This window comes from Pyxicephalus adspersus, chromosome 4 (genome assembly GCF_032062135.1).
Source record: "Pyxicephalus adspersus chromosome 4, UCB_Pads_2.0, whole genome shotgun sequence".
NCBI classification, from domain to species: Eukaryota; Metazoa; Chordata; class Amphibia; order Anura; family Pyxicephalidae; genus Pyxicephalus; species Pyxicephalus adspersus.
In genome coordinates, this window is record NC_092861.1 from 33,435,197 (window position 1) to 33,448,107 (window position 12,911).

At 34.7% G+C, this 12,911-nt stretch overlaps 1 protein-coding gene across 14 annotated transcripts in view; it reads right to left on the reverse strand.

Annotated features, from left to right (window-relative positions):
- Positions 1-12,911, reverse strand: part of KIF1A (kinesin family member 1A) — a 95,999-nt gene that overhangs the window by 50,529 nt on the left and 32,559 nt on the right. For all 14 annotated transcript variants that reach the window (XM_072407792.1, XM_072407790.1, XM_072407789.1 and 11 more), the window contains exons 4-12: positions 12,620-12,799; positions 10,629-10,694; positions 9,483-9,661; positions 7,885-7,996; positions 4,986-5,063; positions 3,938-4,003; positions 3,177-3,194; positions 1,936-2,011; positions 778-856 (exon numbers count right to left, since the gene is read on the reverse strand). In XM_072407792.1, the coding sequence (XP_072263893.1) occupies positions 778-856; positions 1,936-2,011; positions 3,177-3,194; positions 3,938-4,003; positions 4,986-5,063; positions 7,885-7,996; positions 9,483-9,661; positions 10,629-10,694; positions 12,620-12,799 (854 nt within the window). The remainder of the gene's footprint in view (positions 1-777; positions 857-1,935; positions 2,012-3,176; positions 3,195-3,937; positions 4,004-4,985; positions 5,064-7,884; positions 7,997-9,482; positions 9,662-10,628; positions 10,695-12,619; positions 12,800-12,911) is intronic.

Genomic DNA, 12,911 nt, shown 5'->3' on the forward strand with positions numbered 1-12,911 from the left:
ACTCCTACAAACACCACTTTGTTATTTGCCTTTATCTTTTCCCTATAGACTACTATCCCTGTCTCTGAACTCCTCTGATTAACACCATTCCTCACTCTGTCCTCTTGTCTAACTCCAGACTGTCTCCAGGCTACTTTCATTTGTTTTGATGTTTCTTCAATTTCTCTTCTGCTTTCTTTAATCTTCTCTTTCTCTCAATCCCTGGTACATTGATTGATTAAACTGCCCCGTTAAATAAAAATTGCAAAGATATAAATCACACACATAAAGTCCCCAAATCCTCCCTGGTGTAGAAGTAGATTATAACCACAAAGCCAGCACCAACATAGATGGTGTTTTTGTAAAATAAAAGAAACCATTTAGAAATGTAACATAATTGGGGAAGTTTCCCTAATGATCCCTGATAACAGTTGTATTGAAAAGTTGACATTTTAACCTTTACCCCTGACCCAAACCTATATCTTATTTTTTTGAAAAATATCCCTTTTCATTAGCCATAATGTAAATCAGACTCTTCACCTAATAATACCCCAAACCTAAAAACTATTATTGACATGGACACTACTACTATGTTAATAGTAGTAAGAAGATAATATCAACATTTCTTGAGCTTCTTTCCTTGATACATAACTTTTATATTATAGGAAAACATTTAAAACTAATATAAAACTATGACACCTATTAATATTATTATTAATAATGATAAACAGTAGAATGGTAATTTAACATACTAATTTCTTGCATCAAAATTCACAAGCACAACATTTATTTTCTCACCGGAGGGTGCTGAGCGTCTCATCATAGTTGATATCTGCAGGACTTAAAGCAGCCACCATAGCTGTCCGGGAGTTTCCACCTGCCAAATTATGCAATTATTAAGCCCCTCAAATAAAAGCACAGACCCTGAGCATCTTAATTCTCTTGTAGCTGAGAAAGAGTCCCTGTTTTAAAGATCTCTGCAGGATTTTTACACCTTTTTCACTGTCTATGAATTGTACTCTTTAAATAGAAACTAAAGCAAATTTAAACCACATTTATGCACTTTCCATTCATATAAACATAAATGACAACATTAATTTTGTAAATTTACACTATAATTTTGTAAACTGTACATACTGTAGGTGCAAAGCCACCTGTCGCCTAAACACTAGAGGCTCTTTTACCATGGCGTGCACACATGCTTTATATTGTTACCATAATATATACAGGCTTTGCTTAGTTATTACGTATACTGCAATGCATCAGAACTGGACACATAAACTTTGGCACAAATGTGTAAATTTATCTAAGCAATACAGGCTGTTCACTTAGCAAAGAGAATTATCTCCTTGCTAGAGATATTTCATTTAGCCTAGTGAATGAGGTGAATCTCTGCTGACTCCAACCATCTAATAATGTCAAAGTAAAAATTTGTTAGATTTCTGTGCACAAGTATTCTTTGCAAAAACACATACATTCAGTAAGCTAAGTGAAATGTCTCTAGCAAAGTAATCTTGCAGTATCTCAGTTTGCTAAAAAAGCAACCCAAACTCCTTTTGAATAATTAATTGTATATATTTAGGTATAGAATTGGGAATCTGGTGTGAGATTTGTACATGAATGAATGAATTGTATATACAACATGTAGTTTTGGCTATGTTTTACATTATTTAAAATATTGGTTCCTAAGCAAATGTATAAACAGAGAAACAAAACACAAAACATTATTTTTTTAAATTTCTTCAGACTCTTTCCAGTTTAAAAATTTTAAAGATCAAAAAATGGTTTCAAAAATATGAAATAAAATGGAAGGAAGATAAAACGATGATGCCCAATTTATGAGATTTCTACAGCTTCAAAAAATATTGCCAAAATATTGGCTTTAAGTGTTTATAGGCAGGCCCAAAGTTTTACCATGTGTTGCTGTATAAAACATGACAGGTGAGAGTATATTACCTAAGTTCTCTCTTAGAAGCCAGGTGAGTACAGAATCTCTGTATGGGATAAAATCAGTCTTCTTCTTTTTCTTATTCTGTTTAGAACATAAAACAAGACATTTATTTATAGTATTCATTTTTCTTGTCTGAACGATTTCCTGTCAATTACCATTCTATTCATAAAAAGTCTTATGAAACATTACTCCATTTATGGGCTTTTTCACAAAAATTTTAATCGAATAGGAAAGTGGACAAAACATCTCTGCTCCTCTATGCATTTTCTACATACCTGCTTCCTCCCTCATTACATGCTTTAAATAAAAACTTTCTGCATTATTAAATACTATTTGTAGACATGTTGACATTATCAATGGGTCTCTGTGTTACTGAAATGCAGACAAAACATGGAAGTGAAATCAGAGCAAGTGTATTCATTAAAGAAGAGGAGTCTGTACAACTGTGGTAAGAGTACAAGATGCTGAATATGGTATTGTACCTCCATTATTCCTACATTTTTTACAAAAAGAAAAAACAGACTACCGTATTTTCCGGTGTATAAGGCGACTGGGCGTATAAGACGACCCCCCACTCTAACCAATCATTTGGGGGTCGTGTTATATGCCCAGTATTGTACTGTTCCTTCTGCCTGTCAGATCTCACTATTGTGAGAGAACTGAGAGGCAGAAAGAACTGTACACTACTAGTTCTAAGTATGAATGGGCACGTTCCTTTAATGAATGGGCGTGTTCCAGTGAAGAGCCAATCCAGGCTCACGTCCTGCTTTTCAGCTTACACGAGTCCTGCTGTGAAGCAACGCGAGCCTGCCCAGGAGGACTCGTGTAAGCTGAAAAGCAGGAAGACAGAAGGAGGCACAGGAGGACTCGCAGGGACGCCAGACCAGAGAGGGGACTCGCGGGGACACCGGACGCTGCAGGTAAGTAGTGGTACCCGGCGTACAAGACGACCCCTGACTTTGTCATAGATTTTTCGGGGTTAAAAAGTCGTCTTGTACGCCGGAAAATACGGTAATATAAAATTGATAAGGAGGTAGAGGAAATTTTACTTAAGTCCTTCTTTGCGCTAAACTGAACAATTTAAATGCTGTGAAATTTTGCTACAGCCAAATCAGTGATTTCACAAAAAAACTATATTTCATCGAAATCATTCTGCTCATCCCTATTTCCACTATATATACGACAGTATGTTTATCTGTGCAAGCGTGATAAGCATTTATTTTGAGCAATGAACAAGTAAGCCCACCTTATTGGTTCCGGAATCCTAAAAGCAGAGAGAACAAAAGATAAATCAGCTGATACAATAAAGACAAGCACATGCTATAGATTTAATATGCTGTAAAGGGGAGAAGAGGGAAACAACGCTATGCAACAAGGATTTAAGGGCTGTCTTTATGGAATCTGGCATAATAAACTATAACCAACTATAGGGCTTTTGAAACTCACATAAAATGATATTTTCTACAGTGAAAATTCACACATTCAGTCATGTAACTCTAATGGTAAACACCTGTACCAGACTTCATGGTACCATGTATAAAAGTGAGTATTTTTAGAAGCTAAGTACATAGCGTATTCACTGGAAAAAGAAGAATAAGGAGGGTCAAAGGGCTACTCTTTGGCCAACAGTGCAAACTGGCAGACCTACTGTTACAGCAGAGCATTCAAAGTACAGATACAGAACACACAAAACTGGGAATTTACCAGAGCATGTTAGTACTGTACCAGGCATAGACTCACCAAAATAAAAATGATCTGACAGGCATTGTCTATCCTGACCAATTATATTGTAGCTTTTTTATTTCTATTATATGGTAAATGAGTTCCTAGCTAGTTGATATAAGCAACATTTCTGTTTTCACAGGTTAATATTATTAAATAGACTTAGTACCCCCTATAAAGAAAACCTAGCCATTTCCATTGTATTTATTTTGCCAGTATAGGTTTGGTCAAGTTGAACATAGCTTTTCTATCATATGTCTGGCAACAATATAAAGAGATACTCACCATTTCAGCGAGGGCAGAAATAACCTTTCCAAGTGTTGTCAGAGACTTATTGATGTTTGCTCCCTCCTATATGTGGAAAAGATGAATAGCTGAATTTGAAGGGATTCTACAATTGTTTTAGATTAGATTAGATTTATGTTTCAATCTCATTTTCATATGAACATTTGATAGATAAGGAAAAGTAAAAGACAAGTTACTGCTCCTATTTATTAATGTGTTAATGTAGTATTTTGTTCCTGACCACAACAAAGAAAGAAACACAAACATCTATTTTAATAGATATTCCATATGATATCTTGAAACCTACAGTAGGTATATTTCAGGCAAGAGCAACTGACTAGATTACAAGTAAGAATTAGCATGGTACAACATATAATTATGTGGTATACAAGGTTTTAGTGCCCAAAGAGAGGACCACAAAAGCCCTGGAGGGCACCAGTTGTATATTAATTGTTATGTATATGTCAATTTTTTTTCATGTCATCTAGTGGGCTTTTGACCCTTGTTGCCTTTTAAAAAAATGTCACTATACCAGGAAAGCTATGCATTCTGGTGACCCCTCCATCTAACTTCCTCTGGAGGTCCCCAGGTCCACACATTGTATTTTTAAGATAATAAGATTTGACGATTCATACAGTTTCTTGTTCAATGTTCCTTGCAAATGGAAAAGGCAAAATAAATAATTATTGCAGTGCATAATTTAAATATTTTATTCTCACTGCATACTGTGCAGTTCTAAACACTGTGCTTTAGCATTATATAAGAAAAGTTGTCAGGGGGTAAGGATGTATTTGTTTGCAAATCATGGATAAGCTGCAATTCCAATATGCAAACAACAACTATGACACTACCAGTGAGCCATTCTGTAGAAATGCATGTGATAATGTTCTAAGCAAGCCAAAAGGGTGTGCAATGGCAGCCAATTCCATTTTTACTTGATAGTCTTTTCAGTGTTAGGCACTGCAATCTTCCAAGTTCTGCAAAGTCTGCTAAGCATCTAATTATACATCCGTACATCAATAATTTGATTACAGGAATGGAATGTCACCTTTAGTCTTGTCCCTTTTGCACCAGTGGAATCTGCTCTTTCACTTCCAGCAAGGTCCACAAGACTGATTTTACTGACCTACAAAGAGAAAAAAAAAATAACAATCACCATTTTATCAGAAGAAAAAAATGTAATTATTCTTGGCAAATTTTTATCAGTGAAAAAAAATATATCTGGAATTTAACTTTTTAAAACAATAAGCATGATTTATTAAAGCTGGGGAGGAAACACTTTCATCAGTGAAGCTGGGTGATCTAGCAAACCTGAAATGGATCTGGTCCAGGATTTAAAACATTTGCTAGCAAATAGCAAATTACTGTAACGAAATCCATTCCAGGTTTGCTGTATCACCTAGCCTCACTATTGAAAGTGTATCCTCTCCAGCCTTGGAGAGCTTTAATTAATCAGGCCCAATGTCTGACTATCTGGTTATATTTCTGAATGATGAAAATCTGTATATGATGATATAATTAATCCTGTAGTAGAACCCAAAAATGTGATTGATATATAGCTAGTAACTTCCCATAAACTCGCATTTCCCATAAACACTCTAATGAACAGACTAAAGCTGCGTACACACGGCAAATTTTTCTCGCCCGATAATCGGTATCGGCCAATTATCGGGCGAAAATCTGCCGTGTGTAAAGTTATTTGCATCATAGACACAAATATAAATGTGTAATGCCATATTTGCATCATAGACACAAATATAAATGTGTAATGCCATATTTGCATCATAGACAATCTAATACATTTTTAGAAACAGATCCCTTTACATTAATTTCTTCCTAACTACAATATGACTATATATTTGTCTATGAATGTGTGAATGTAAGCACCAAAAGTATGCAATCATTTGTGCTCAGTGTACAAATATTGTATTCAATCTCTTGGCTTTTCTATTTTTTTCTATTTCTTTTAGTACAGTGTTCAGGTTTTTCCAAAAATAACAAGACAAAGCAGAATTATTATTATTATTATTATTATTAATAATAATAATAAACAGGATTTATATAGCGCCAACATATTACGCATTGCTGTACATTAAATAGGGGTTGCAGATGACACACAGATACAGACCACGACACAGGAGGAGGAGAGGACCCTGCCCCGAAGAGCTTACAATCTAGGAGATGGGGAAGTAACACACAATAGGAGGGAGATATGTAGTGGTGGGCAGTAGTGAGGGTTTACGAGACAGAAGAAGATGGGTAGGTGAGTTTGAAAAAATGGGTTTTGAGTGTTCTTTTAAATGAGCAAAATGTAGGAGCCAGCCGAATAGGACGAGGAAGACCATTCCAGAGAGTTGGGGCAGCTCTAGAAAAGTCTTGGAGCCGCGTGTGTGATGAGGTTATGAGTGAGGAAGTCATTAGTAGTCCATTGGAGGAGTGGAGAGAGCGGCTAGGGGGGTATTTTTTACCAGTCAGAAAGGTAAGTGGAACAAGAACTGTGGAGAGATTTGAAGGCAAAGCACAGGAGCTTGAATTTGATTCTACGGTGAAATGGAAACCAATGAAGAGATCTCCAAAGAGATGCAGCGGAAGAGGAGCGGTGGGAAGGATGGATGAGTCTGGCTGCAGCATTCATATTAGATTGTAGAGGAGAGAGTCCGGTTAGTGGAATACCAGAGAGGAGGATGTTACAGTAGTCCAGATGGGAGAGGATAAGAGCGTGTATAAGGAGTTTGGTGGTCTCTGGGGAAAGGTACAAACCTAGATATTTAATTGTCTTTTGATGCTACCTGTTAGAATTTTTTTATTTTCACTAACAATAATAATTTTTTCTATAGAACTTGTGTATGAATGAGAGGAGCCTATGTAGTCAGTCAATATGATTTTGTTTGTCTGGAAAGACACATTGACAGATCAAAGAGCTGAAACAGTTCAAATATATAATGTATTTATATGCCAATTTGGTATTAAACACTTTTTTTATTTCTACGCAAGAATGGTATTAAAGCACTTCTTATCCTGTATGGTATTTCATAGAGTTCTCTGAGGGCAAGCCCTAGAACCACAAAATATTATGAATACAAATATGTGCGCAGTATAATAAAAAGCCATCAAAGCAATGAAAAGAGCTGTGCCTCACTGCAGTTTTTGCAGCCAGAGACATATATGCAGAGACAAAGGCTGAATGAACAAGATATAAACTCTCCTGATTGCATATTTGTTCCATAGCCTTGTCTAATTACAAAATGTGATTGAGCTATTCAGCTTGCAGATGATTGTATGATTCAGATCCTGTGTGTCTGTCTGCTCCAAGTTGATAAAGGAAGACATTTTGTTCAGACCGACAAGCATCATGTTTAATACAATTTAAGCTCAAAATGTTCAGAAAATATTGTTTAACAGAAAAAAATCTGATATGCATATAAAATGCATAGACCATTCTATTGCAATATGTGTAAACTTTATTTTGACGGTATGACCATTTCATGTTATGCGTTCTACTTTTTGGCTTGGATAGCCAGGTTATAAATGTATTATGTGCTTGACAGGTCACCCTTGATTGTCACAGATAATGTATTCAATATTTTAAATAAATTTATTGTGGATTGTTTATTGACTGTTAATATTATTGCTTTGTTTTATTTAAATAAATTCTACAGAAATACAACTGCCACTTTAATTCTGGTATACCTTGAGGGTCATTCAATAGACAGTGACTAATATAGAAAGCTGCATAGACAAATACAGTCCTGAGCTAAGCAGAACCTCATGAATAGTGAATAGTCAAAGAGATCACTGATATTACAACTTTGCAAACTAATGCTCCAACTTCCATTAAAGACTGCTTGAGTCCAAAGGATGCACCCACAGGTCCCTATTTTACCCTCAGGCCACAGATTGGCCACCCAGGGTCCACATACCAACCAGTTTGCATTAGTCATGCTCACCTTCTCTGTAGTGGTCTGGGTGTCAGCATCATGTCTGCGCTGGGTGAAGATAATGTTAAACACAGCATGGGAGCGACTGCTTGTTTCATTCATGTTTGTGGCAGCCACAGTTCTATTTGGTAAAAGAAAATGCAACAGTAGAAAAAGGATACAACATATAGAAGCCTTGGATTTACAAACAATCATGTTACATTCTATACACAATATCAATACAAAAGATCATAATAATACAAAAGACAAAATAAATAATTCAAGAGACAGAATTTGCATTGCTGATGCTTGGTGAAAAAGTAAGAAAACATTTATAGGTCACACAGGAGAATTTCAGGTGACAAAGTTTAGTGTTAAATACTTGTGCTAAATACTTAAATACTTGATTTTTATCAATTAACATAAAAATATGGTCAATTCTCTATTGTCCTTCAATGCAAATGTAGACTGTACACTTTTTGGATATAGATTTGTATGTGAATGTACAATTGATTATACCAGGATTGCTTAAGTTGCTTAAGGGGTTGAGTGAGGGTGAGGTTCTATCTGCTCATTGAAGGTATACAATTCAGCCTAATTGATTCACAGATGCAAAAGGTGAATGTTGGCTGTGTAAGGTTATATTCACACCTATACATGTTTCCCTCTGATGTGTTTTTCATTAAAATCAATGCCAACACTTGTTGATATGTGTTCACATACATTGATATGTCATGTCACATTGTTATTTATCATGACCTGGACAAATGCCAATTTTACTTATGTGTTGAGAAGCATTTGGATGCAATTCCCTTGATTTCAATGAGATTAATTAATCCAGTCTGGGGTAATAAGCAATAAAGGTAATTTTTTCAGGGCCCGTATGCAAGATGTCATATCGTATACTCTTGAGATGACAGTTTGTCATAAAGCTGAGCAAGTCTACAAGAGCTAGAAGAGAAAGGAATGAAATGTAGATACCACTGGTACATTAAGGGAGACAGTATCCCTGATAGATCTCCTTCATTGACAGGAGCAGTTGACCTTTCTACTTCCTAAATAATCATTCTCAGTGAAAGACCTTATTTATTTTGGAAAAGAATAGCTGCAACCAGATAATGGCTGGGTTTCAGAAATTATGCAGAAATCCTGTGTTTGCACTGCTTGTCAAGTAGTCAAAATGTTCTGTTATCTCTGATAAGCTGCTATCAGAACATTGTCTACTTTACAGAAGTTTTAAACCTGGATCATTCTTGTATCATGTGCAATATTAACCCTATGCATGCTAAACCCAGGAACTGACAATCCACTATTTGATTAGACAACAGTGGTCATTAAAGTGACCATTAAATTGAAGTAAGGGAAATTCAGACCCTAATTACATTATAGAACTATGAACAAGTTTAATCTAACATTGTAAAATGAAAATCAGATTAAAAACGATTTTACTGCAACTGCTTACAACATTTAGATTTTATATGACATGAAAACAAAGTCATGTTCAGAATGGTATTATGAATATTATTAATAATATTATATGTTTTGATCACTTTTAACTTTTAGAACAGCTTTATTTTAAAGATTTTAGTCTTTTAATGCATACTAAATGATAAAAGTAAAGATTTTACCTGGCTTTGTTACCAGAATCCATTAGGTCTTGGATGTCTTGATATGAAGTTACAGCCAGCTTTGACAAATCCTCAACATATGGTCCCAGTAATGGGTGCTCACGGACACGAAGCTTCCCCTTGTTCTTTGGATTTAGGAGGTCCCTGACACGCTCACAGTATATCTCCATATAACTCACCTACAGGCACAAAGCAGACAAAAATCAATTTGTGCAAGGGAATGTAAAAAGTATAGTATGTTATGCAGTCTGTACAAAAGAAGTTCAATGTGCTATAAAAACTACAGGGTATAAATAAATACATAAAACATAAGTACATACTTTTGTAATTTTCTGATATCTTTCTTAATATAAAGATATATATATACACACACATATATATATATATATATAAATATATATATATTATAATAGATATTTAGGAGAAGATTCGACCAACTACAATGTTTCAGCATCTAACAGAAGTGAAATATTGTGCAGAGATATATTAGCCATATACTGGCCACTTGGTAACGGCTGATTGTGCCAGACAACATGGTATTAATGGGCTTGTATAATTTATATCTCAATTAGTCCTCTATTATATATAAAGGGATGTAATATTTTATTTAAATTCACTTTTTTATTTTTGTGATTCTCTACGAAAAAATGAAATACATTTACCCTATCTGGGAAAATATTGAGACCATCCATTTTTGGGGATATCTTAATTCTCACCTAATCATCTTTTCCATTTTGCCACGTGCAATAAACCTGTTTGTGTTTTATCCTTACAAAAGTGATTGCTGTCTATCCTTTTTACACCCAGAGTAAAGACCGAAACCTAATATTAAATGAAATAGGAAACATAGGACCATGTAAGAGTGGTTGGGATATTCCAAAATGTAGCTTCAGATTATAAGGGAAGTCCATATTTATAAAAAGTCCACACCAACAGCTCTATACATACATAGAACGCTTCTTTTGCCCACATCCACTGGTTATCTAAATATAAAATGTTACCACATTACTTAATGATTTCTTTGTGTTACTAATATTACAAAGGAATACAATTTTCCTAGCTTGTGGTGCTCACTGCTACCTCACTGAAAGACAAAAGCCAAGCAGATATACCTTACAGGGATTATGGTCACTAACATTGACTTACCTCCACAGAATAAGACATGTTGTCATTGGATGTGTCATTGATGCGGGAGAAGAGGTCTTCACAGAGCTGTAACAAAGATGAAAAGCTTACATTCTGATCACTGTGATAGATATAACATTGTATATCAATTGCAATAAATACATGTTTTTTTCACCAAGTGTAAAAGTCCTGGACACTGAGTAGTTAACACTTCACAGACAGTGTAGGTTTAATTAATAATTCACAGACACAGAGTATATGTTGAATAATTCACACACTGTGAGAAGTCAATAAATAATTCAGATAGTGAGGGGTTAACCAGATTAAAAAGCAGCAAGGTTATCCCCCATAAACACTGAACTGTAGAAGAAACTATTTTGTGTCTTTACCTTTTGTCTTTCTATTTTTGTTATGGGATAACTTTTTTCAGAAAATGATTACAGCTACAGTGTCTTAAATCCAACAACAGGTTAATAATCTTGCAGACCATAAGTGGCTGAATACAAAGGCCAGACATGAGGCAATCCAGAAAATGACACAAGTGAATCATTTTAATAAGAGGTCTGGTCACCTTACATTACCCTATATTTTCAATAATTAAATTAATGGAAATCTGTATGTACCATTTGTAAAAACTGGTAAGAGAAATCGACATGGAATAATGGTATCAACATATTAATACATGGTTATACTATGGTTATATGGTTTAATATCTATAAATATAAATATATATATATATATATATATATATATATACATTAACATTATATTTTTATATACATATATATATATATATATTTATACATTATATATTTATATACATATATATATATAAATATACATAAACATTTTAGTATGCACTTTAGCACACACAGACACACACAATGCACCTGGGAATATGTGATTATATCAGATAACTAACTCTAATGATGGCATTACACCTTGTTATGCATAGTATTAATGAGGTTAGCGGACATTATGCTTATTTATTAAAGAAGAATAGGCTCTTGTTGTTGTTTATTTTTACTTAAATTAGTGAATATGCTGTCTTTGTGTTTATTTTAAATAACTCATTTCCTACAAATAAAAAGATGAAAACAGGCTTTTTACTTGTAATTTATTGGATAATTAAATTAAATACAGCTTTATACAACAGTGATCATACTCTGCTCCATTACTAAATTACCTCAATTTTCTGTTCGTAGTTACCTTTACAGTAAGCCTCAGAACTTGTATCAACAATGTACAAAAACCTCAAGCTCCTCCTTCAAAAATAAGAAAATTTACTTAACTTGACAGTTGTAGCTCCTCATTTTTGTTTTTTTTTATTATTGACTATTTCATCTTAGAGTCAACAAGCACCCCCCACAAGCGGTATTGTGTCCCTCCATAGCACTCCTTTATAATCTGTGCTATCAAAGTATTAATAAGTATTGCAGAGTATAGCATACTAATGCAGGAAGCACCAGGAGTGCTCACCTTACTGCAATTGTTTCTCTAAGTGATTAGCAGCCTGGCATCCTAAACTTCTTTTTTTACAATATATATGAAATATACTAAGGATACTTATTGTAACCATAATATGGATAGATCAACGTATCTAAATAGCGACATGTGATCTCCTCTGCATACACAAGTAACTGACTATCCTACACCTGTTCTGTACTCATTATCCCCTTGGGCTGTACATTGGAATAGGCAGGGTTCTTTTCTGTATTGTTTCCATGACTGCTGTGTATACATGCATGTCAACTATACCCCATATTTGGTGAGATGCTCACTTGGCACTTCAAATGTCGTGTTTGTTCATTGTCTACAAGGTAAACTGTTCAGCTGGGTTTTCCTCACATTTGTGACATGTCTGTATCACATATTGTCCATTGTACAGTGCCATGGAAGATGATGCTGCTACATCATTATTAAAATTTAATCAGATTTCTGCACGCACCACATGTACATGAGCATTCATATAAGCAATATAAAACATATAAAACAAATGATGATATTGTTACCTGTGGTATGATTCCTTGCTGGCCTGGCTCCTGTTTGCCCATCATGGTGTACGATTTACCAGCTCCTGTCTGTCCATAGGCAAAGATGCACACATTGTACCCCTCAAAAGCATGCAGCAACATTTCTTCTCCGATATCATGGTATACTTGTCTCTGTCCAGCAAACTGACTGTCTTCATCCTACAGAGTTATACAACTATGAGAACAACATTCTACTTGCTGTAACTACTTGCTGTAAACTACAAAGTAGTTTTTTTTCTAAAATACTAATAGAACATTGTATAAAAATATT